This window comes from Cydia strobilella, chromosome 8 (assembly GCF_947568885.1).
Source record: "Cydia strobilella chromosome 8, ilCydStro3.1, whole genome shotgun sequence".
Lineage (NCBI taxonomy): Eukaryota > Metazoa > Arthropoda > Insecta > Lepidoptera > Tortricidae > Cydia > Cydia strobilella.
Genome location: NC_086048.1, coordinates 3,475,046 through 3,502,300, shown reverse-complemented (window position 1 = coordinate 3,502,300; position 27,255 = coordinate 3,475,046). Strand labels below are relative to the sequence as shown.

General features: G+C 40.4%; 1 protein-coding gene across 2 annotated transcripts; it reads right to left on the bottom strand.

Moving 5' to 3' along the window:
• Positions 1 to 1,100: 1,100 nt before the first annotated feature.
• LOC134743450 (calcium-binding mitochondrial carrier protein Aralar1) lies at positions 1,101 to 23,654 on the bottom strand. 2 transcript variants are annotated; one of them, XM_063676861.1, is made up of 14 exons: positions 23,409 to 23,654; positions 20,862 to 21,000; positions 19,776 to 19,952; positions 15,820 to 16,106; positions 15,027 to 15,158; positions 14,244 to 14,350; positions 13,069 to 13,159; positions 10,166 to 10,241; positions 9,562 to 9,770; positions 8,858 to 8,938; positions 8,531 to 8,743; positions 6,517 to 6,742; positions 3,000 to 3,090; positions 1,101 to 2,635 (listed from the first exon to the last, which is right to left on the bottom strand). In XM_063676861.1, exons 1-14 carry the CDS (start codon positions 23,457 to 23,459, stop codon positions 2,464 to 2,466), a joined length of 2,052 nt encoding a protein of 683 aa, XP_063532931.1. In that variant the 5' UTR covers positions 23,460 to 23,654; the 3' UTR covers positions 1,101 to 2,463. The 2 variants fall into 2 exon arrangements, with proteins under 2 accessions (XP_063532931.1, XP_063532929.1); XM_063676859.1 differs by lacking the exons at positions 1,101 to 2,635; positions 3,000 to 3,090; positions 23,409 to 23,654 and adding an exon at positions 22,800 to 22,885 and having other exon boundaries at positions 6,494 to 6,742.
• Positions 23,655 to 27,255: the final 3,601 nt, after the last annotated feature.

The following is a 27,255-nucleotide window of genomic DNA, read 5'->3' as shown; positions in this document are numbered from 1 at the left end:
TCCTTATCACTTATGAAATGTCACCCCGTACCTATGTATATTTATAAATGTGTACCTAATCCACAGATTTAATATACACGCTAGATGACGCAAATATCACGATTTGTATTGAAACCAAGACTTTTTCATACAAAATTTACGCATAATATAATTTTAAAATTACTTACCTATAGGAAATATGTTTTTGTCTTTGGGTGCTCGCAATTCTTGGGCTGTTGCAGTTAATTATCACGCAACGAGGCATTTTTAAGATTTCACGGACGTCCGGATGCAACAACTGACGCGCGTGGACTGTCAAGAGCGACAGTCAACTCCGAGGATTTGTCGGGGTTCGGACGCGAAGTAGATGCATTTGCGTCATCTATGGCATATTTTTATCTGTGACCTAATCGCAAGTTATAGGTACGGTATGCATTTTCTTTGAAAATGCTAAATTAAATGTAAACAGGTAACATCTTTCGGAATCTCTGTACAATCTCAATATCAAAAGTTCACATTGAATTATATTCATAATTAACTTCACTTGATTTAATAATCAAAATAAAAGAATATCAGTGTTCCTGACTTCGATTCGACATTTACTTACAACTATAAAATATAATCTAAAATAGGACTGTTTGATCAAAAATGCTAAGTGCGAACGATTTTGTGTTTATTTTAATCATTATGTTATTGTATTTATATTTTTTATATGTTCTGGTGATGAGAGATGGAAGCATTTTTCGCGTAGTAGGAAAGAGCGAAAGTTAAAATAGTAAATAAATGTAGCTTTGGCCGTTGGTATAAAGTTGAGTCCACTATGAATATTAAGACGTAAAATCACACTTCATACATTGCTATGTATGAAGTGCGATTTTCAATACAATTCAATTGTGCGTGAATATAATTCTAAAAACTGTGTGGGTGTGGACTCAGCTTTTCAAAGCTATAAACTTTTACATATTCAAGTTTAAAAAGTATGTGTATATGAACATTTCACTGGTTTTGATCAAGGAATTTAATTTCAGTATGGATGTAGTGCATAATCCTTTACCATCGTATTTTCACGGTGCTATTTCAGTCAGTATCAGTAGAAAAAGTAGGAACTAATGTTGAATGAAGTATTTAGCATGATAAATACGAATGTTTCCAAGAAAATACGATGGTAAAGGATAATGCACTATATCAGTACCATTTTGTACCTTGTCATAGTGACAATAGTATGAGGTCCCTAGCAACTTATATATTGATTGTCACTGTGACAAGGTACGAAATGGTACCTACTGAAATTAAATTCGTTCTGTCATAGTAAGTATAAAATACGTCTCCCCATACTTATTAGTTACTTTACAAAATAAACAAGCTTTTTAATATAATAGATCTTCTCAATACCTACTAGATAAGCGGCGTATTTATACATTTTAAGTAATGGAACTAATACGAGAACAGATAAAGGAATCAAAACATATTTTTGCCTTATATAATGAATACAAAATGTTTCTCTCTATAACGGGCCACGACAACAGGTCATTTCGTAGCGATTTTTCCATTTAAAAAGTCATCCATTTTTAAAATTATAAATATTAAATATAGTACATATAAACACTCACTGGTATGTCACTACTTTCATTCGCTTTATACATTAGTCACCAGAACATTTTTAACAGTTTTGACTCCTTTAAGCGCAAATTTAAAGTTATAAGGTTTATGTTTCAATATACAGTGTGAGTAAACCAACACGTTGGAACTTCGTTTCCCTCCATTTTTTAATCAAGATCCATGAAACAAAATCTTTGTTATAAATTATATGCAGCCTGGCCTAGCGTCTGTACAAACCTTAAACGATTAGGAATTGTTTGTTTAATATACAAAGCGTTATTACAATCGGAACAGTATTTTATAAAACTAAATCCGAAGAAGCAACAATACATGGGATTTTAGTTTTTGTCCAGTGGCTAGTCATCTTGTATACATAGATAACACACCCCTTTTTCTCGTCCGTTAATTATATTATTTGTGTCGTTTTCAATCAAAAGGTACCACATTGTCGCTTGCCATAAGGATGCTCTGACAGGTTTTTAATATAAAGATACAATCCAATTTCGTCCTAATGTTAAGCGACAATGTGGTACCTTGTGTGTGTGTGGTTCTTCGTGGTTTCAATGGGCTTAACAAGTTGGATATATGTGACGTTTTCAAGCAAAAGGTACCACTTTGTCGCTTACCATAAGGATGAAATTTGCTTGTCTTTATACACATAACCTGTCAGAGCGTCCTTATAGCAAGCGACGATGTGGTATCTTTTACTTGAGAACGATATTGATATTGTTAGAAAATCTAGATTTGTTGATTTAAACACGATCTTTTTTTTCATATTGCAGTAAGTAAATCAATGCGTGATTTTAGCTTTTATCCAGTGGCTATAGCCACGCTGTATATGAAACATACCCATTTTTCTGTCCTTTATCTATACATTAGGCTACCTTACTGTACGGGAGCTTTTTTCGGGAAGGAGAACCTAGGTAGAGAGATACCGAACTTGGTCTCGAGACCGGTGAGGACCGGTATGGCGACCTGGTACCCTCCGATGTGGTGCGGCTTCTTCATGGTCTCTTCGATGGGAGTGGAGACTGTTAGCTCGGAGCCAGTTGGTCGGCTGGAAAATTATTGTGAATTTAATAATCATAAAAAACCGGCCAGGTGCGAGTCGGACTCGCGCACGAAGGGACCGTACCATTACGCAAAAAAACGGCAAAAAAGTCACGTTTGTTGTATGGGAGCCCCACTTAAATATTTATTTTATTCTGTTTTTAGTATTTATTTGTTGTTATAGCGGCAACAGAAATACATCATCTGTGAAAATTTTAACTGTCTAGCTATCACGGTTCATGAGATACAGCCTGGTGACAGACGGACAGACAGACAGCGAAGTCTTAGTAACAGGGTCCCGTTTTTACCCTTTGGGTACGGAACCCTAAAAACTAAGATTCTTCATATTTTCAAAATGTGAAGTTACTCACGATCCTCCGAAGTCGACGTAGAACAGACGCTGTAGGATTTCATACGTCACGAGCGTCACACCGAACTGTGGCGATGACCGGAACACACGAGCTGAAAACAAGTTTAAATTGATATAAAAAACATTAAAGGCGCCTTTCGAATAGGGATTAGGGGGCGCCACTACCATAATCTGAGGGTCTATCGCGAAACAAGAAAATCGAAATTTCGTTATCTAACATCTGTTCATCTTGCATATTCGAGCGATAGAGGTAGATAGCGAAATTTCGGATTCGCGTTTCCTGGTAGGTCCTCTGTAAACAAACCGCCTTGATGTCATATTTTATTTTCTCTAAAAACTTGTCAAAAACCTGTTGTACAGTATGTATAAGTTACTCTATGGTTTACTAAAAGTGCTGCACTCTGGTGGCAGAATATTGCAGTTTAACCCCTATTGTAAGAATGCAATGGTCCTGGTAGCGGTTGACTACAGCGATACTGGTTAACACGCTTTTCAATAAAATAATGGACCGTACCTACTACGCTAGCAATAGATCCAAGCGACGACCTCTCCTATAGATGGTGCATAGCCTGCTCACCGATAGACCCCTTCCAGAACGTCCTGAACCCTTCCTACGCATATATCTTCCTCGCGGCATCCAACACTCCAGTGTAGGTGGTCTGTCCCGTCCTGGCGACGACCTGCAGCCTGGTCTTGATGACGTCGGCGGGCGTGACGACATCCCCTATAGATGGTGCATATCCTACTCACCGATAGATCCCTTCCAGAACGTCCTGAACCCTTCCTCCGCATATATCTTCCTCGCGGCATCCAACACTCCAGTGTAGGTGGTCTGTCCCGTCCTGGCGACGACCTGCAGCCTGGTCTTGATGACGTCGGCGGGCGTGACGACATCCCCTATAGATGGTGCATATCCTACTCACCGATAGATCCCTTCCAGAACGTCCTGAACCCTTCCTCCGCATATATCTTCCTCGCGGCATCCAACACTCCAGTGTAGGTGGTCTGTCCCGTCCTGGCGACGACCTGCAGCCTGTTCTTGATGACGTCAGCGGGCGTGACGACATCCCCTATAGATGGTGCATATCCTACTCACCGATAGATCCCTTCCAGAACGTCCTGAACCCTTCCTCCGCATATATCTTCCTCGCGGCATCCAACACTCCAGTGTAGGTGGTCTATCCCGTCCTGGCGACGACCTGCAGCCTGGTCTTGATGACGTCGGCGGGCGTGACGACATCCCCTATAGATGGTGCATATCCTACTCACCGATAGATCCCTTCCAGAACGTCCTGAACCCTTCCTCCGCATATATCTTCCTCGCGGCATCCAACACTCCAGTGTAGGTGGTCTGTCCCGTCCTGGCGACGACCTGCAGCCTGGTCTTGATGACGTCGGCGGGCGTGACGACATCCCCTATAGATGGTGCATATCCTACTCACCGATAGATCCCTTCCAGAACGTCCTGAACCCTTCCTCCGCATATATCTTCCTCGCGGCATCCAACACTCCAGTGTAGGTGGTCTGTCCCGTCCTGGCGACGACCTGCAGCCTGGTCTTGATGACGTCGGCGGGCGTGACGACATCCCCTATAGATGGTGCATATCCTACTCACCGATAGATCCCTTCCAGAACGTCCTGAACCCTTCCTCCGCATATATCTTCCTCGCGGCATCCAACACTCCAGTGTAGGTGGTCTGTCCCGTCCTGGCGACGACCTGCAGCCTGGTCTTGATGACGTCGGCGGGCGTGACGACATCCCCTATAGATGGTGCATATCCTACTCACCGATAGATCCCTTCCAGAACGTCCTGAACCCTTCCTCCGCATATATCTTCCTCGCGGCATCCAACACTCCAGTGTAGGTGGTCTGTCCCGTCCTGGCGACGACCTGCAGCCTGGTCTTGATGACGTCGGCGGGCGTGACGACATCCCCTATAGATGGTGCATATCCTACTCACCGATAGATCCCTTCCAGAACGTCCTGAACCCTTCCTCCGCATATATCTTCCTCGCGGCATCCAACACTCCAGTGTAGGTGGTCTGTCCCGTCCTGGCGACGACCTGCAGCCTGGTCTTGATGACGTCGGCGGGCGTGACGACATCCCCTATAGATGGTGCATATCCTACTCACCGATAGATCCCTTCCAGAACGTCCTGAACCCTTCCTCCGCATATATCTTCCTCGCGGCATCCAACACTCCAGTGTAGGTGGTCTGTCCCGTCCTGGCGACGACCTGCAGCCTGGTCTTGATGACGTCGGCGGGCGTGACGACATCCCCTATAGATGGTGCATATCCTACTCACCGATAGATCCCTTCCAGAACGTCCTGAACCCTTCCTCCGCATATATCTTCCTCGCGGCATCCAACACTCCAGTGTAGGTGGTCTGTCCCGTCCTGGCGACGACCTGCAGCCTGGTCTTGATGACGTCGGCGGGCGTGACGACATCCCCTATAGATGGTGCATATCCTACTCACCGATAGATCCCTTCCAGAACGTCCTGAACCCTTCCTCCGCATATATCTTCCTCGCGGCATCCAACACTCCAGTGTAGGTGGTCTGTCCCGTCCTGGCGACGACCTGCAGCCTGGTCTTGATGACGTCGGCGGGCGTGACGACATCCCCTATAGATGGTGCATATCCTACTCACCGATAGATCCCTTCCAGAACGTCCTGAACCCTTCCTCCGCATATATCTTCCTCGCGGCATCCAACACTCCAGTGTAGGTGGTCTGTCCCGTCCTGGCGACGACCTGCAGCCTGGTCTTGATGACGTCGGCGGGCGTGACGACATCCCCTATAGATGGTGCATATCCTACTCACCGATAGATCCCTTCCAGAACGTCCTGAACCCTTCCTCCGCATATATCTTCCTCGCGGCATCCAACACTCCAGTGTAGGTGGTCTGTCCCGTCCTGGCGACGACCTGCAGCCTGGTCTTGATGACGTCGGCGGGCGTGACGACATCCCCTATAGATGGTGCATATCCTACTCACCGATAGATCCCTTCCAGAACGTCCTGAACCCTTCCTCCGCATATATCTTCCTCGCGGCATCCAACACTCCAGTGTAGGTGGTCTGTCCCGTCCTGGCGACGACCTGCAGCCTGGTCTTGATGACGTCGGCGGGCGTGACGACATCCCCTATAGATGGTGCATATCCTACTCACCGATAGATCCCTTCCAGAACGTCCTGAACCCTTCCTCCGCATATATCTTCCTCGCGGCATCCAACACTCCAGTGTAGGTGGTCTGTCCCGTCCTGGCGACGACCTGCAGCCTGGTCTTGATGACGTCGGCGGGCGTGACGACATCCCCTATAGATGGTGCATATCCTACTCACCGATAGATCCCTTCCAGAACGTCCTGAACCCTTCCTCCGCATATATCTTCCTCGCGGCATCCAACACTCCAGTGTAGGTGGTCTGTCCCGTCCTGGCGACGACCTGCAGCCTGGTCTTGATGACGTCGGCGGGCGTGACGACATCCCCTATAGATGGTGCATATCCTACTCACCGATAGATCCCTTCCAGAACGTCCTGAACCCTTCCTCCGCATATATCTTCCTCGCGGCATCCAACACTCCAGTGTAGGTGGTCTGTCCCGTCCTGGCGACGACCTGCAGCCTGGTCTTGATGACGTCGGCGGGCGTGACGAGGAAGGCGGCGGGCACGCCGGCGATGGCGCCGGCCGCGAGCAAAGTGAGTGGATGGTTGTAGCCGTTCTCGTCGGCGAATTTCGCCTGGAAAATTATTTTAGTTATTCCGACCTGCTATTTACCAAAAAAAATTTGAACACTTCGAACTTAACCTACCGACCTGCTACATATTTACCAAAAAATTTTAACACTTCGAACTTAACCTACCTAATACTCGTATTTTTAGGTTGAACTATTAACTACATACATAAGGGTGCTCTACATCATATGGGTAGGACAAATGTAGGCCCGAGGCACAGGGCGGACACGCCATACATCAAAAACCGGCCAAGTAAGAATCGGACTCGCGCACGAAGGGTTCCGTACCATTACGCAAAAAAAATCACGTGTGCTGTATGGGAGTGCCACTTAAATATTTATTTTATTCTGTTTTTAGTATTTGTTGTTATAGCGGCAACAGAAATACATCATCTGTGAAAATTTCAACTGCCTAGCTATCACGATTCATGAGATACTGCCTGGTGACAGACAGACAGACAGACGGACGGACAGCGGAGTCTTAGTAAATAGGGTCCCGTTTTTACCCTTTGGGTACGGAACCCTAAAAATCATTTTGCGTATTGCGTGTGAACGGCACGTCTGTTCACGCGTCATTGTGTGGGTAGTTGGTTAGGTTAGGTTGCTCTCGTGCGGCGCGCGGGGAAGGCGAAGCCGAAGCTTGCCGAGGCCTGCCGAAGTGACACGACGAGCCGCCCGCCGCGTTAAATAATTCCACCGAAATACGTTAACAAACAAAACCGAACCGAAGTTTTATTTTACTCCAATTGTTGAATTGGCTTTGTCAGTCCTGCACGTACTTAGACTTTTAAACGCCATTATTAAATTTACGTAATGTACGTTATTGCTGTCATTGATTTCATATAACATATGTACATAATTAATTATTAAATTTAAAAAAAACGCGAATGGCCCGAGCAACAAGTACTTTTTTGTGAAAAGAGTGTAAAACTAAAAATAAATCATTTACCAGGAATATCTGTGTAGAATGTTTACTTATAATACTTACATTACATGATGGAACATTCGCAAATGGTATCGGACTTTTTTTTTACTATGGTATCGGACAAGCCCTGGCGCCTTTATATAGACCAAATAGACCCAATTAGCTCCATGCATTAATTTATTTTTGGATTCATAATTTATATCGTTGGAACCCCGGAAATGATAAAAAAACTTTTGTAAACCTTAACATTATTTTATTAAAAAATATTTAAAATGTTGAAAATTTTTGAGCGGTTGAAACGCTCATAATTTTTGGCGCGAATTCGACAGAGCGTGATGACGTCACACGTTGGGCGGCCCAACTGACGTTTGCTACTAATGACACTAATCTGTCGAACGCGTGACGTCACGTGGCGTTTCGAGCGTTTCGCTCACTAGCTTTTCGCGGGCAAATTTTTGTACTTTTTATTTATAATTTTAAGTAATTAAATGGTAATTTAAAAACGGAAATGCATTTGTAACATGATATAACGGTAACAAACATCCGAATAAAACATATTTCGTTCAAATATAAACTTAATGCATGAGGCTAATTCTTCCACCACGGCCCAAGCCCGGACTTTCTATTCAATATGAACGTATCTTTACTTTTATAAAATAAGTATTAATAAAGAAACATACCTTAACATGAGCATAGGCAGGGAAGTATATCGCGCTGAAAGGCATATCTCTCAGTAGGCAAGCCCTGGCGCCTTTTTTTAGACCAAATAGACCCAGTTCTTTGACCACAGCCCAAGCCCGGACTTTCTATCCAATCTATGTAAAACGTATCTTTACTTTTATAAAATAAGAATTAATAAAGAAACATACCTTAACATGAGCATAGGCAGGGAAGTATATCGCGCTGAAAGGCATATCTCTCAGTAGGCAAGCCCGGGCGCCTTTATATAGGCCAAATAGACCCAGTTCTTTGACCACAGCCCAGGCCCGGACTTTCTGTGCGCCCGCGATCTCGCCGGCCACTTGCAGACGGATCTTCACGATTTCGAGGGGATTTGTGAATATTACTTGGGAACCGCCAGCCTGGAAGAGAAAATTATTTTATATTTTAATGAAATAAAGGAAAAAAAAATCCTGTCTCAGGCGAACTTATTACTCGCGGGTCTTTGTTGAGCATTCCCTGACTTTTATACTTACGCAAGCACCGGCAAGGATTTCAGCGTGAAGGCTAAGATTTCCATTCTTGTCCATTAACTTATCACGTACCAAGTCGTTTACCTGAAACATACAACATTTATGTAGACAACTACATTTCGTACAATATAAGCTCTAGAAGAATTTGGACGATTAAATGTGGTCTTTAAACCATAACCGTGTTCTATTCTAAAACAGAATACAATCCACTTTCCGTACCTTTCCTAGGCAAACATTTTTTTTATCACGCAGATCTGATACGTCAGCGAGCGATACTTATTTTTTTTTATAAAGGCATAATGGAATAATTCACACATTAATTCCTAGGTACTATCCGAGACATTCGCGGCGAACCACCTTAAAGGGCGAAGATCTCTACGACTACGTACTTTTCAAAGGTGATGAGGGTAGTGACTTTCAAAATGATACTAAACGGGACCTTTGATCTTGTAGTCTGTAAGTCTAATTAGAGGTCATGCCAACTAATTTCGTGACACACACACCTATGACTTGCGGCACGAGTCCTCTATAAAGGCCGAATATGTCTTCGTGCCGAATGACCTTCTTGAAGTACATTATATAAGAACACTCACGGTCAGCTTAATGGCCTTCTCAGGCGCCACACTGATTAGTTGGGGCACGAGTCCTCTATAAAGGCCGTATATGCGCCGAATGACCTTCTTGAAGTACATTATCTAAGAACTCACCGTAAGCTTAATGGCCTTCTCAGGCGCCACACCGATTAGTTGGGGCACGAGTCCTCTATACAGGCCGAATATGCCCTCATGCCGAATGACCTTTTTGAAGCAGTCAAATGAGTTGCGGTAGGCCACTTCGCCGATGAAGGAGCCGGTACGTTGGTTCTGCATGCGGGTTTTTACTAAATCGATGGGGTATACGGCTGAGGCACCCACGGCTAGAAAGAAAAGGTTAGGTTAGGTTCTAGGTTATGTAACGGTTCGCTGTCGGAGCCTGGGCTTCATTCGGCAACCTTCCAACAGATTGTCGAAAGCATTAGTTTTTGCTAAAGATGTCTGGGAGAGAAAACTACGCCTTAGTAAGATTCGTCCAGCTTCCTCCCTTTTTTTTCACCGAAAGGCGACATAAATAAATCCCGGGTTGGAAACCGAACTTCTTAGGGTACCCTTGATTCTCCAAAATCGGGTAAAAGCGAAATCGGAGGGTTAGGCCAGGAAAAATGTGATTTCACCTTTCGGTCATAAGGTCAAAACGTACCACTGCCTACCTACTGTCTACCAGTAATAAAAACCCTATTTCAGAGAATAGAAGAAGAAAAGTTATTCTACTTACCACCGGCGATAGAACCCAGCGTGAAACGGTACGTCTGTTCCAACACTTGGATGAAGAAGCTTCTGTCTGCGGGACTCTGTAACAAACAAACACGCATATAATGCCAACTCTTACGTATAGTTATGACTAATATAGGTAAATAAATAAATAGATGTCATATATTAAAGAAAAAGTGACGAAGCCCTCCATTAGTGAAGGCCAGATTAGAACGGGCTTAATTACTTTTTTTTAGCTTAATTAAGATATAGCTAAATCGAAAAGAAGGAAAGTGAGATTTTAGTTAAAGGTAAAGCATGCACAACAATAAGATGTTCTTGATGGGATGAAAAATATTGAAAGGGGAAATTTGAACAAATGTTTATTATATGTTGGTCATGTAGTATATCAATGCGAAAACTGATTTGTACCAATAATTTTGCATTTATATCATAAATTCAGTCCAAATTTCCCTTTAGATAAACCTCAGACAGATATAAAGAGAAAGAATGTTCCTACCAGTATTACTGCCATGTTCTGCCGCCAGAGTGCAGCACTAGTGCACATACTAAACCATAGAGTAACTTATACATACTAGGCCTTAAACAGTTTTTTTACAAGTTTTCACTATGACATTGATACATATACATCAAGGCGGTTTGTTTACAGATGGCCTACCGCGAAACGCGAAAATAGAAATTTCGTTATCTGCCTCTATCGATCGAATAGGCAAGAGTGATAGAGAGGCAGAAACCGAACTTTCGCGGCGGGCCCTGTGATTGTGCTAGTGACGCCCTCTACGCAGAGTTTTGCGTAATATTCCCTATTAACTTCGACGGTTCGTCATACCGAAACTTCACTACTCTTTACTAAACCCACGCCTTTTGAAAGGTATATTGGGCTGTAGCCGCGCGCGTCAGTTGACGTCTTTGGCGGTGAAAGGGTTAACCAACTTTCCCACAAACCGTCTCAGTTAAGCAGTAAACCTGTAGTTCTACAGAACTGACACTCCGTAATATATCTTTCAACAATTCTTTGACTCAAATAATTTGTACTATGAGTAGGACAGTGGGCTTTAGGGGGCCACAGTTCTGTAAAGGATGACTCACGTTAGACCGGGCCGTGTCCGGGTCGGAGCTTCCGGCGCTTACTTTTCTATAACATGACAGGTGATCACGTGGTGCTTTCCATAGAAAACGAAGCGCCGAAAGCTCCGGCCCGGACACGGCCCGGTCTAACGCGAGTCATCCTTAAAACTACCGGAAAGTACAAAAGAAACATCGTAACTAGAATGACCTGACTTACCAGCATTCTGTCCACAAGATCTATATATCTAGGTCTCATCATAGTTACCTCCTCCTTTGTACGCGATTAAAAAACAGCTAGAGTTAGTGGTGTTCCCAACCTTATAACTATACACATAAGGTCTCATCCAGAAATCATGTTTCTATGCTATATAATTTTTAAGAAAAAAAAACCGACTTCAATGGGGGATGCCGTTGAAAGGTTACTTATTGTTGATGGTGCACTCCAGACAATGAAATGAAAAAGACAGCATCTTTTGCCTAACTAAAATGAGGTAAAACCACCCACGTTTCTAGTAGCATTTCGTTTCTGTAAGGGTCATAGTTCTAACCTAACCTAACCCAATGTTCTGATAGCATTTCGTTTCTGTAAGGGTCACAGTTCTAACCTAACCTAACCCACTTTTCTGATAGCAGTTCGGTTCTGTGAGGATCGCAGTCCAAAAAAAAGTCCAGGTCCAAGTTTGGGTCTGGGTCCATAACGAAGAGAATAAATCTGATATTTCTGATCATCATCAGCAGCTGCACTTCATCAAATGTCACTTTTTTAAACGGAAATGCTGGATTTGTTGATGAAAATACAAAAATCACTATATGTATGCCTTTCACATTTGAGGAGTTCCCTAGATTCTTCATGGATCCCATCATCAGAACTCGAGCTTGACAAAAATGTGTCTTGAAAACCTAACTTGTTTACCAATCATAACGAAGAGGACAAATCGCCAAACGTGAACTATGCGTCATTGAAGAGTTCCGTTCTGATCATCATCAGCAGTTCCACTACATCAAATGTCACTTTTTTAAATGTAAATGCTTGATTTGTTGATGAAAATACTAAAATCACTATACGTATGCCTTTTACATTTGAGGAGTTCCCTCGATTCCTCGTGGATCCCATCATCAGAACTGCGTTTTGACTAAAACGGGACCAATCTGTATGTATATACTTACAATCAAAAAAATAATTTTCAAAATCGGTCCAGAAATGACGGAGTAATGGAGTAACAAACATTAAAAAAAAAAAAACAGAGAGGCAACACGTCGAACGTAGTTTGCGTTGTTTGATTGTTCGTAGAGAAGTTGCAAATGCGTTGCCGTGCTTTTCTTGATTAAATTTTGTCGCTTACCATAAAGACGAAATTAGCTTGTATCTTTATACAAATAACCTGTCAGAGCGTTCTTATGGTGAGCAACAAACTTGTACCTTTTGATTGAGAATGTCACATTTTGTTATTATATCCGTCAGCCAATGGGCATTATTATAGTAACATAGTTTGTTTCATTGACCCATTAGGTGATTTTTATTAGTAACATTATTATTCAGAGCCCACTGTGTCCCACTGCTGGGCAAAGGCCTCTCCCTCTGTTTAGTGCTATATCTGGCCAGCCACTCAAAAAGGAGTCAAAGTTATCTCGCCATCGCCGGATCCCCGGTTAGTAAAATAATTTTCCTTATTTTTTTGATTTCATGCTGTGATCGAAAAATTACACGTGAAATTTTACCCCTACCCCATAGTGTCACATGATTTCTGAATGAACCCTAAGGTCTATATTCGACTACACATACATCGGTCCGTTGCTGCGTTAGAGGAGGATAGCTTGTTGTGTGAGAGAGATACTTACGGACACGGCTTTTATTTCGGCGACTCGTCGGGTCACATGCTTGAAGTATTGCTCGGGGGTTATCGAGTTTAGATCATTGTACACGATGCGTCTGAAAAAAGTTTTAATTGTTAAAATTGATTTGATTTAATTTAATAAAATAAAACTATGAAAACGGATTATATCGCGTATATTGAATTTATAATACATCCCGACGTTTCGAACCCTTTACAGCGTTCGTGGTCAACGGGTGACTGAGGAAAAATTACAAAGTGCAAAAATACCCACATACTAAAATAATGAACAATCATAGACTATAAACTTTCAGGCTGGTTGTACATGCAAAATCGGTTCATAAGGCTAGTTATACACTACAATTATTTTCAAGGAAAGAGATATATATATATACGCGATAAAAAACCCGTCCCGTTTTCATAGTTTTATTTCATGAGTAACTATCGCGGTAACCGAAGACAATATTAATTTAATAAGTTTAGAATGTAATATTGTCTTCGGTTACCGCGATAGTTACACATGAAATAAAACTATGAAAAGGGATTATATCGCGTATATTGAATTCACAACACATCCCGACGTTTCGAACCCTTTACAGCGTTCGTGGTCAACGAACCAACACCACCGCCGTTGACCACGAACGCTGTAAGGGTTCGAAACGTCGGGATGTGTTGTGAATTCAATATACGCGATATAATCCCTTTTCATAGTGATAACCGATTATGTGGATTGCTCGGGTGCAGCCCTACGATTGGTGTCGACTACTCAGACGAGGTTCGCCCGCCATTACGGCGTCGGAGTGTGATTTACCTAAGCTATGCCTGTTTTCCGTGGTTTTATGTACTAAATCCTTTATTTAATGATGTATGGTGTTTTCTCCTCTAATAGTAGTTTTATTTCATAAGTTTTAAATGTGTTAAAGTTTTATATACCTACTTTTTTGCAAACGGTAGTAGAAAAACCGGACAAGTGCGAGTCAGACTCGCCCACCGAGGGTTCCGTACTTTTAAGTATTTGTTGTTATAGCGGCAACAGAAATACATCATCTGTGAAAATTTCAACTGTCTAGTTATCACGGTTGATGAGATACAGCCTGGTGACAGACAGACGGACAGTGGAGTCTTAGTAATAGGGTCCCGTTTTTACCCTTTGGGTACGGAACCCTAAAAACAGTAACTCACCCATTAGTATGGTTGATGGTGTCACACAGGAAGAACAATATATCGACCTCTAGCGGAGTGATCTGACTCATCATCTGAGCAGAATGTAGGAACTCTTCCTTGGTCACCTGTGAGTAAAAAATAGGAACCATTGAGACGAAAGTGGAGGACCCAAGCGAAATCACCTTTTCATGCAAACATAGGGTCACCGCTATATTGGCCACTACATAGTAATTGGCCACTCATTACAATCTAGAAAGAAACAAGCCAATTGGAGGCCGTATTGTTAACCTAAAGCCCAAGGTCCTACCTATAGTACCTCTTCAGATAAAATTTAAATCCTATTCAATTGGAACAGGAACAGTCGCTTACGCTGTTTCGTTCAATTTTCAAACAACGTAAAATCGACTCTATTTCCTGCACTATAGGTTCAAATTTCAGTGGCAAATTATGGATTATTCATTTGTATGGCTGGGCCTTAGGTTAGGAGTGGCCAATAACTATAGCAATCACACTAGTCCTCATTTTCCTCTCTGGATATTAACATTATTGAAAATATTTTCAACCACAGCTATGGGCTGGCACGTTTGATTTCTTCGAACAATTAATTATTATAAGTTAGGAGCATTTAAAAAATTGTATGAAATCGGTTTTTCGCGTAAGCATAAGGCGCTAGCAAATAGTAAATAAGAACAAAAAAAACTACTCCTTTTCTTTTGGGTGCTAGTATAAGTGTAAGATAAAGATAGTGTGATTCACTCTGTCTTTCAAACATAAATAAGACAGTCTTTAGACAAACTATACCTCTTGTGAGCGATGGCCGTTGGTAGCATTTAGATACACTCGCTTGATGAGTTCCATATTGTTGAGCAGAGAGTTAAACGCCATGTAGTAGGGGAAGCTGATTTTTCTTGAGCCTTGAGGGAAGCCAGTCGCCTGTAATAGAAAATAACGGGCAGTATAAATAATGACAAGTCATTATAAATAATGCCCAAGAGCGTCGGGCAAAAGTACATTGTTGCCTAGGGATGGAAAGAAAGGCATTTTCTGACTAGGTACCTTAATGCCATGGCAAAAGGTTGAGTCAAAAAATGCCTGTTTCCATCGAGGTATACATAGTGCTTTTCTCAAACATGTAAGGAAATACTGAAATATATAATATATTTATCGAATTATGTACACGTTGGTTCCGCGTGGTTTTTGCATTAGGCACTTTGCGTTTTCGATTTACGAACAAAATGCGACCATTTCGGAGCATGTTTGAAAAAAGTGATAAATTTATTACTTTGGCCGGTCCATATTAATAATGCCCGACGGCCCGTGGCCCATTTAACAAACCAAGGTTTGAGTTATCTTGAATTTAGCACTTGGACTGGGCAGTATGAATACTCCCCTACTTCTAGTCCCCCGTGTTCCACAGTTCCACCGTGGTGGAAGCAGTTTATTTCTGTGGGGGGTTGCAAACTTACCTAAACTAAGCCTACACTACAGCTCATCTGTTTTATTACATAATAAATGATTAAAACAAATAAATTACTTAAAACAAGAAAAAAATAAGGAAAAAAAATATGAATTAAGTAAGAAAGAAGCCACTTACATTAATAACTTTATTCTTGATTTCCTTTGTCAGCAGATGACTCTTAACCGACATCATGATATCCTTAAAGTCCCCCGAACTGATGAATCCACTTCCATCCTTGTCACACTTCTTGAAAGCCTCCACTCCGTACTCCTCATGGAAGTCGTGAAGGAACTGGCTGAACTCGGGGTATGTGACCAGGCGTTTCTTGTCTTTGCCGAAGTAGAGGCGGACGAAGGTGCTCTCCATGTTAAAGGGGAGCTTCTTGTTCAGGACCGTCTTTTGCATGACTTCCGTAAACTCGTCTGGAAATTAAATAAACAAGTAAATATTACCTAATTGCATATAAAGATCTCTATCTCTATCTCTAATAATAATTCAGCCTGCAGTACCTAGTCCATCGCTTTCACCCAATAACCTAGTTCATTTTAGATCCCATTAACTCAATAGTCCTTACACCCTGGCGGGTGCTGCCTCTGCGTGCGTCACATGACACGGGCAAGGGCAGCATCCGCTCGGTGTACCCCTTATGCTGGCACCACACTTCGTTGTGTTATTCGTTATGTGGCTTCGCTGTATTTGCCTAAATATATGTTTATGTGAAGCGAACAACAAATAGGGGTACCACACTTTGCCGTATTTGGCGAATAATTGCGCTGCGTCTTTATCGTGTCATTTGAAGTGTGTCAAAAAACCGACAAGTGAACGGATACGCGTATTTGCTATTTGCGCTTATGCGTTATGCGTGCGAATAAGGCAAAAACAGACGAATAAGTCCTCCACACTTCGTCGTTTTCGGACGAATAACGCGTATAACGAATAACACATAACGAAGTGTGGTGCCAGCATTACATTTCACTAAAGTGTCAAAAAGCTATCTACGTGTTGGCTTCGGCTCCGCGCACGCCTTCCAAAGGTCCGGAACACCATTGTTCCGTGATGGGAAAGACATTCAGCCTATATATGTCCCACTGCTGGGCACAGGCCTCCTCTCATGCGCGAGAGAGCTTGGGCTATAGCCCACGCTAGCCCAATGCGGATTGGAGACTTACACCTTTTGAATTTCTTTGTTGAAAAAATCACAACAGTGCCCTGTTTATCAAAAGTTTGTAGCTTGTAATACAAGCGGAACTCACTTTTTGACGGCTTTTGTTAGAAAGGGACTTCCACTTGTATTACAAGCTACAAGCTTTTGATAAACGGGGCCCAGATCACACGTTGGGAGGGTCTCACGTGTATTCGTGTATTTTTCTACAGTGAACGAAACTATGAAAAAATATCTACCACACGAGTAGATATATAGGTAGAGTTGTGCCGTTCCCTATTTTGTATGTTCCCCATTCCATACGAAATGGGGAACGTTCCCGGGAACGGCACAACTCTAAGTAGATAGAAGAAGATATAGAAAAATAAACAAGATTCATTATATACAATACTATTTATCATACAATTAGGTCGAATGAAAAAATATATACGTGAGGTTATGTGGGGGGCCAACCTCACCAAATATCACGAAGGGAGAGGGGGGTCAGAAAGTAGCCGAAACTGCCTCCAATGATTGACACGAGCCTAAATGCAATTGCAATAGTTCTCAAGTTTCTTCCATTGCTTTTACGTATACCATTTTCATGGATTTAAATCCTGTAAATAATGTGTAAAAATCTTGAGTCAAAACCCATCTTAGTAGAATCCAAGTATAAGCGTCATCGTTACATAACCATGGCGTGTACTTGTTTCAGACATTGATTCAAAATAGCTACAATTCAACCCCATTAGGTATATTAGCTGCTCAGTTTCAAAAGGTCAAATTAACATAGGAAAATCTCTGTACATAATGTTAACTATAGTTATTTACGATACAAGTGCGGAAAAGAGGAAACGAGTAGCGATAAATTAAAACACGAACGCAGGGAGTGTTTTAAATCGACACGAGTTGCGAATTACCTATTCGCACGTGTATCGTACAACGTTTTACAGTAAATATTTATGGCCCTTTAAACTTTCGACATATGCACGAAAAGTGCTCTTTTACGCACTAGTGCGAGAAAGTAGCACCATATGTACTGTGAAATACTATAAGCACGTACGTGACTGCGTAAAATTGGTTTACAATCTACAATCAAAGTGGATTAGATATAAGAAGCGAGGCTATCTTGATAAAGAACATTATCCATACTAATATTATAAATGCGAAAGTCTGTCTGCCTGTCTGTCTGTGTGTTACCTCTTCACGAATAAACCGTTGAACCGATTTAGTTGAAATTTGGCATGGAGATAGTTTGAGTCCCGACGAAGGACATAGGATAGTTTTTATGTCGGAAATCAACCCTAAAGAGAGTGAAAACGGGGGTGAAATTGAGAAATTTAATAAATTGCCTGATAATTGATGTCAAGCAATCTTATTAAGCTTATGCTTAAATTGAATGATTGCTATTATACTTTATCCAGGCACTAAACTTACTCTAGCTGCTGTTACTTATTACACGCAGACGATGTCGCGGGCAAAAGGTAGTATTTAATAATTTTATTGAAATTATAATGTGTAAGTATACCGTCAATTCGCTTATAAAAAGAAGGTTTATTAAATTTTCGGTCTGATGATATTTTATGGAATTCCGCAGAACTCCACATGAGGATATTTAACGAAATCTGTTACGCGATGTAGTATGTATTGTAGTAATTAAATAATCTCAAGTACCTAAAATTATTACTATTTCTATAAAAAAAATACCACAAAACCGGCTAAGTGCGAGTCGGACTCGCGCACGAAGGGTTCCGTGCCATTACGCAAAAAACGGCAAATAAATCGCGTTCGTTGTATGGGAGCCCCCCTTAAATATTTATTCTGTTTTTAGTATTTGTTGTTATAGCGGCAACAGAAATACATCATCTGTGAAAATTTCAACTGTCTAATAGCTATCAAGGTTAATGAGATACAGATACAGCCTGGTGACAGATAGACAGACGGACAGACAGACGGACAGTGAAGTCTTAGTAATAGGGTCCCGTTTGTACCCTTTGGGTACGGAACCCTAAAAAGTGCTTGATTTCTAACATCTTGCTTACTTCTGTGAAGTTCTTTCTCATCTATGAAAAGTTAAGTTTTCGTAAATGGTAATCTGGGGGAATGTTCAAAAAGTGGTTTGTCTATGTGTAGTAAGGCTTGCACCACCGCTTAAGACTAGTTACTTTCAGATATATCTAGATCGGAATGCATTGCTATTACAGACCACTAGGATACCTAACATTAACCTATTAAGGCCAATCGCGTAGCTAGGGACGCTAAAGTATGAATTGCAAAATAATTGTATGCTTGGATGCTTGGTGACTTCAAATATTGTTATTTACAATACAAGTGCGAAAAATTAGCGAATTTTAAAAAACGACCGAAGGGAGTGTTTTAAATCGACACAAGTTGCGAATTACCTATTCGCACGTGTATCGTACAACGGTTTACAGTACATATAATTATATGACCATTTAAAGTTTCGACGTAGTTACGTAATGTGGTTATTATAGCACAGGGTGTCGTAATGGAGCACCAGATGTACTGTAAAAAAATGGACTTGTAATGAAACATTCGCGTTTTTCGCCTAGTATGATCGCTATGATTTAATTATATAAATTCAATTATCACAGAATTTAATTCCTTACCGAGAAAGTGCAAAAGGACTTGAAGTCTCTAAGTTAGAATGGAAGAAATCTCACCAAAAGCGACAAATCCGTTGCCGTTAGTATTAAAGAGCTGGAAGGCGGTCTTATACAGTACGTCGAGCATGCAGAGCAGCCCCTCGAAGGCGTGGAACTCCTTATTATAAGTCTAAAATGACAGAAAGCTCACCAAAAGCGACAAATCCGTTGCCGTTAGTATCAAAGAGCTGGAAGGCTGTCTTATACAGTACGTCGGGCATGCAGAGCAGCCCCTCGAAGGCGTGGAACTCCTTATTATAAGTCTAAAATGACAGAAAGCTCACCAAAAGCGACAAATCCGTTGCCGTTAGTATCAAAAAGCTGGAAGGCGGTCTTATACAACGCGTCGGGCACGCAGAGCAGCCCCTCGAAGGCCTGGAACTCCGGGAACGATATGAGCCCGTTCTTGTCCATGTCCACGATGCCGGCGATGAGCTCAACTGAATCTTTGTTGAAGTCATCTGGAAAAGTTCGAGTTAGATTAAAATACCACATCTGCACGACAAAACGCCATTTTTCAGTAGAGACTTCTTTTACAAAAAAATTAAATGTAATTTTTTTTTGTGCCAATGGCCACTGCTCACCATCAACCATTAATATATGCATCTGTTTAATCGGACCGGTTATGGGACCTACATACAGGTACTTAAGCTTCTTGAGCGAAAAAAAAAAGTAAAAAGCTTGTCACTTTTATTTTGCTTGATGGACAGATACCTTAAGTATAGTGCGACATAAAATAGTTGATATTAAATAAAATGGAACTAAAAAAATTCCATACTAAATTCATTCATTCATTATTTATTTATGAACAATATTAATTGTGTATGAAATATAAAAATATACAAATATACAAAAAACTCTTTACAGTAAAAATATGGGGTATTTTCTATGAAAAGGGACCTTATTGTCGAAGGCGCTTACGCCGCACAGCATCGCGCGACATTGTATTTATATCGGAGCATCGTTTATAATGGTGGTTTATAGAAAATACCACATATAATTCACAATTATCTTAAAAATAAACAGAATTAATAATTGTTGCCATGTTTAAGCATTTTACGTCAAAAAACCGGCCAAGTGCGAGTCGGGCTCGCGCACGCAGGGTTCCGTACCATTACGCAAAAAAACGACAAAAAAATCACGTTTGTTGTATGGGAGCCCCGCTTAGATATTTATTTTATTCTGTTTTTAGTATTTGTTGTTATAGCGGCAACAGAAATACATCATCTGTGAAAATTTCAACTGTCTAGCTATCACGATTGATGAGATACAGCCTGGTGACAGACGGACAGACAGACAGACGGACAGTGGAGTCTTAGTAATAGGGTCCCGTTTACCCTTTGGGTACGGAACCCTTAAAATCAACTTACTTTCGTCAAACAATCCAAGGAACTTCCTGACAAAATCTTCACTGGTGATGAAGCGTTCGCCATTCTTCTCTACTGTGGCGAACCTCAGAAATATCTCATGAAGGCGGTCTGTATCGGCCCTTTTTAGGTAACCAGCCCCCTGGAAACGTAATAAAAATAATTAAAACATATCACTAAACCGGGAACAAAACAGGTGGGGAAAAATGGAGCAAAACAGTAACCAATTGGTATCCAAAAGGTTGTACACGGGGCCAGAGGAGACCTCGAACAAGACGGGAGGATGAACTCAAACTCACAGCGGGTCCGAAATGGATAAGAGTGGCCCACGACAGACCTCAATGGAAAGAGCTAGAGGAGGCCTTTGCCAAGCGGCACACTGAGCTACGAGACATACTCTAACTCAGAATAAAAAGGCTAGATAGATAGATCACTAATCCAAAAAACTTTAATATGCCACAGCTTACTTACAACTGGCTACAGAAGAATTTTATCAATATTATCATTCATGACAATTATCTTATCTTCAATTAAATTACACTAAAATTCTAGTTAAAACTGGATTTAGGAAGTCACACCATATTGTGATTCATGTAATGATACTGATAGCAGTGGATGCAAGAGTCCGACAGATTAATAATAATACCAATGCGGGTTGGGGACTTCACATACACCTTTTTAATTTCTTCGCAGATGTATGAAGGATTCCTCGCGATGTTCATTGAAAAGCTAGTGGTAAATATCAAATGTTATTCCATACATAAGCACCGAAAAACTTAGTGGTATGAGCCAGGATTTGAGCCTGCAACCTCCGGATCGAAAGATACTACAGATTAAAAATGTATTTTATGAAAAAGGAGGCAATCAAGCAGACAAATCGACTGATGGTAAGCGATTACCACCCATGGACACCTGTAAACACTAGGGTTGCAAGTGTGTTGCCGGCCTTTATTATGGGAGTAAGCTCTTTTCTAATCTTAAGTCTGGCTAACCAATTTTAACAGAAACATTAGAATAAAAAACTACTCATTCCTCTTTTTTGGCATTATAATACAAGAAAAATATTGTACTATAAAACAGTTATATATAACCTATAGCTTTTAAAATTCTAAATACTTCTACTAGCAAGCAATAGTCGAACCTAACTCTGCATGGCATTTGCAATGACAAAGTGTGGCAATGTCATAATTAATGTTCAATTCCATGAAAATATGATGTTAAATAATGACACTGCTTCATTTGGTCTGTTCTAGTCAGTGCAAAGATAGCTAAGACCGGACTTTAGTTATTAGGACTAGATAACTCATATATCTAAAGAAACTTATTGTTAAATTGTTTATGTCATCACCAAATCACATGACAACAGTCAAAGAATGTTATTGGTGCCTTCAATATTCTATCAGTCAACTTTGTCTTATTCCATGACTTAATGTCAAATGTTATGGTAAGAATTGTAACAATTACGGCATAACTCCATATCTTATCACACACACATCCTACGCATGAAGCATTTTCATATCATGTTTTAGGTTATGTAACAAGTTCCATCAATAAGATCATTATTGAAAGAATGAAACAATTGAAAGGCAAGGAAAACAGGCAATTATTGATACAAGTAGTTGACAGATAAATTAACAATTGTTTAATTTCTAGCAATGTCAAATCAATTAAGAAGTCATTACACCAAAACCTGCAGTAAACATTGAGATTAGGTTATCAATGACAATGGAATAAAACTGTTAATTATTAATCAATAGCACAACACATTTTGAACGCATTCCGTAAGATTTTAAAACTATTTTCCAATACACTTCTTTCACTGAAACAACAAATAGGTAGTTTAAAAGTTTGAAAGAATTTGAAAAAGGAACTCTATCATCAAAAACTTTTTCAAACTAATCAAATTTAAAATTGCACAATAAATAAATGATGAACAGTTACCCGACGGTAAGTCATTTTGTTGTGAAGACTCAAATTGAACTGAATTGATAATTATTGGGTGAGTTGACGTAACTGATAAGACAAGTTATCTTGTGTATAGAAGCAATAACACAAGTCAAACACAGCTGTATCTTGGTGCACTCCTAGAGATGTAAACATAAGTTACAACAATATAATACAAATATAAAAAAATCGAGTAGTCATTAACGTCTCCAGCACTGGTGAGTAACAAATTTACATAAACATGGAAATGTACCTGTACTAAATTTAAATATTTAAGATCAAGGTTCGTGTTTATGTTATGATGAATATTATTGTCTAATAGTGTTGTTCGTATTGTAGATGTCAGTAGATTGCATAAGTTCATTATCATTAGATTGTTAAGTCTAATGCAGTCGGTAGTCAGGTGTAACATAGAAACATAATGCCGCACAACACAGGTGTGTGAAGATATTAGTTCAAGGGCGGACGTCCCAAGGGCAAGGATGCCGTATTAGCGCAAAAAATCACAGCAAACACCTCATGCCTACGATACTTAACTGCGGTATTTACTCATATAATGATCTTCACTTATAATAATCTACGAAATGTATTCAAAAACTTACCCACCTCTTGACAGCTGGCCTGAGTTATCAAAGAGTCGAACAACGTTTTAAACATTACAGTGTTTTTTGTCACTATAAGAAATTTGGGCAAAGAAAAAAACTGTAATGTCTAAACCCGAAACTACCAAGTTCGTTTGCCCTGATAAGACGTCACGTCACGTTAAAAATACGGCAAATCTATTTTAAGTTATCCACGCACAGTGCTCATGATCATCTATCGCCCGGCTTTGCTGTAAAACGACTATTTGACATGACCTTTTGTTCTGTCCGGATAGCTTAGCCGGTTACCAACTTTTTAATTTTACTGGTTATCATAGATTTCTTTGCGGAATTTTGACATAAATAGGGACGTGTTACATTGTCAACTTTTTATCGATACTTTTACGTTTACGTCGTTGTGACGACCGTGGCGGACGTGTTGTCCTATTCAAAATTATTATTTTTAAGTAATCGAAACATTCGGAACAAATAAAAAATATAAGTTCTATAGTGTTCTTTGCAATAATTCATTAAAGCGCGTAAATAAGAATTAAGATTATTGTTATCGGCATAACAATAATTTGACGACCGGTCTGGCCTAGTGGGTAGTGACCCTGCCTGTGAAGCCGATGGTCCTGGGTTCGAATCCCGGTAAGGGCATTTATTTGTGTGATGAGCACAGATATTTGCTCCTGAGTCATTGGTGTTTTGTATGTATTTAAGTATTTATATATTATAAATCGTTGTCTGAGTAAGTACCCATAACACAAGCCTCCTTGGGCTTACCGTGGGACTTAGTCAATCTGTGTACCTAAGAATGTCCTATAATATTTATTATTATTGTCTTTTCCATATCACGGGACCATGGGGTCCCGGACCTTTGGGAGGCGTACGTGGGGCCGAAGCCAACAGCACAGAGACCCTTTAAGACACTCTAATCTAAAAGCAAGGGCGGATACCATCCCCGAAAGCACAATGTGATACATCCGGAGATGGTCCCCGCCAGGTGCAAAGACTATTGCAGTGCAGCACTTTTGTGCTGCGATAGGAACTAAGGTCATGGGCTATTGATTTGAATGTTGGACGGACTGGATAATGGGCTATGGAGGGAGACTAGCGGACACCTGCCGTGACAATCAGTCTCAAAATTGTGTAAGACAGGTGGTGACTCGCCAACTCATTTAGGGGACCCTACAACAGTCGCACGCACAGTGCGACAATAGGGCAACACTTCAGAGCGGCTGTGAGGTTGTCGAGAGGTGAGTCTGCGGTAGCCAGATCTCGGTAATCCGTTCAGCAGGCCGCCGGCGTTATGACATTTTACACTTCCAACCTGGAGCATAGGTCCCGCTTTTGCGACTCAACTCTGGCCCAGTGTTGGCCGAACGTTAATTGCAATTAACCATTAACCAGTACAAATTGAACCGTAAGCCGAACGGACGGTTACAGTTTACGGTTCAATTTGTACTGGTTAATGGTTAATTGCATTAACGTTTCGGCCAACACTGCTCTGGCCGGCCAGTCAAGGCAAGCACAGAGGCGAGGGCCAGATGATAGGGCCCTCTGGAATAGGGGTCCGCGGTGTCGCCACTCACCGTCAGCTCGCCACAAGCTGCCCCCGCGGGGTTATTATTATTATTATTATAACAATAAAAATAAAACAATTGGAAATCGTCTTACCATCCTATCTACATACCTACTATGTAATTACCTATTAGGATCCTATCCTATTGTAAGTCACAAACTACTGATATTATCAATCTTTACTAATTGTACGAGACCCATTTGCATAAATGGGCATTGTCATTTAAAAGTTAAAAGTGTACCATTTACTTTTTTTCGAAAATCCATCAACTTTTAGGTTATTTCTACTCAGAATCACGAGGACTATCGATATAAAAATAAAAATAAAAAGGCAGTTTTGTAACGCATTTTCACATACATTTTGTATGGACCATTACAAAACTAACACCCAGAATTTGTATGAAAAACGGGATACTTTTTTGTCTCATTCAATAGTACTCGTGATTCTGAGTCTAAATAACCCAAAAGTTGATGGTTTAAAAAAAACGTAAATGGTACCATTTTTTCTGAAAATGATGGTTGCATTATTATAAAATAATTCTTTCTATTTTTACTACTCAGTGGAAACTGAATGAGAACTTCGTGTAACTAATTAAAAAAAACTAATAGGCTAAAGTGAGTAAACAAACTAATTAAAAGCAATGGAGCTATAAAAAATCGATTAAGTATAATACATTTTAATTTCAGTTGTTGCTATGGAACATGTCGATAACGTTTTTCTTATGACATATTAAATATATTAATAACTGGTTACTAACGTATCACGTAACATGTCGAGCGTTTTCGACTTAAAATACGTGAGTGACCCGTTATTAATATATTTAATATGTCTGTGTCTCACGGAAGTTTTTCTTATGAGGTGATGACCGCATGTTTACAATGTTATATTGCTCCATATTCGTAATATTATATTTTCTTTACTACGTATTGTACTTAAAACAAATAGTAACGTATTATCTTTAGATTATTTTGAATTTTTGACCTCTTTTTTATAGAAAACACTCAGCAATGTTAGCGCCATCTATGTAACAGGGTTTGAACTACTTTGAAACTGAAACAAGTGTTAAATATGACACGAAAACAAAGATGGAGCTAAACACGATTTCAATTTACTAACCCCCTTATTCCTTATTCATAAAAGTTTACAAGCCTTAATTAGTAAATTTATATTTGAACCCTTTTTACAAATACTTAAGTTGAAATGACAGATAAAGACAAACGATTATTAACTACATAGCTTGGCTTGTAGCGCGTTTATGAATAACGCCATTAGTAGTTTTGTAATTTATATTTCCATTTCATATTTTAATCATAATAAGGATAAGTCCCAATAATTAATGATATGAAAAGAAAGCAGAGGGCCTACCGCGAACACTGAAGTACGCAAATTTCGGCCATCTTTCTCTTTTATTCAATTAAGGCGTAATTAGAGTAACACAATTAGTTGCTCGAAATTTACGAACTTCGATTTTCGCTGTTATAGCCCAGGGTGAATGATGAGATGGCGAACGACAGAGAGAAAAAAAGGAAACTAATGATGACCTGTGGGTCACAGATTAATCATATTATAATTGGTTAAAATTTTCAGGAGCTCAGCAAAAGTCTATTATGTAGTCTTTGGTTTATGTTTCTTTGGATTTGTCATTTGATCATCTTCGTCGCGTTATCCCGGCATTTTTGCCACGGCTCATGGGAGCCTGGGGTCTGCTTAACAAGAAATCCTAAGAATTGACGTAGGCGCTAGTTTTTACGAAAGCGACTGACATCTGACCTTCCAACCCAGAGAGGGAACTAGGCCTTGTTAGGATTAGTCCGGTTGATATATAATATAAAATAAAATAATATAATGATATTTCTTGTATAACGACGGATTTTCAACTTGGGCTGGTGAAGTGGAGTAAAAAAGTATCTGATATTATAGCTCGACTATACTAGAAAATGTACAGCTATTTTTCTTCCCTGCAGACTTTAAGTTACCTAAATACATTAGCTGCATTAAAATTACAAAAATATTTATTGCATAATAGGTTGCAAACTTAATATTTAATATCTAACTTCGGTTACCGCTATAGTTACTCATGAAATAAAACTATGAAAACGGATTATATCGCGTATATTGAATTCATACTACATCTCGACGTTTCGAACCCTTAACACCACCCGTCACCCGTTGACCACGAACGCTGTAAAGGGATCGAAACGTCGGGATGTAGTATAAATTCAATATACGCGATATAATCCGTTTTCATGGTTTTATTTCTTTTAATATCTGCTCAATAAATATGATA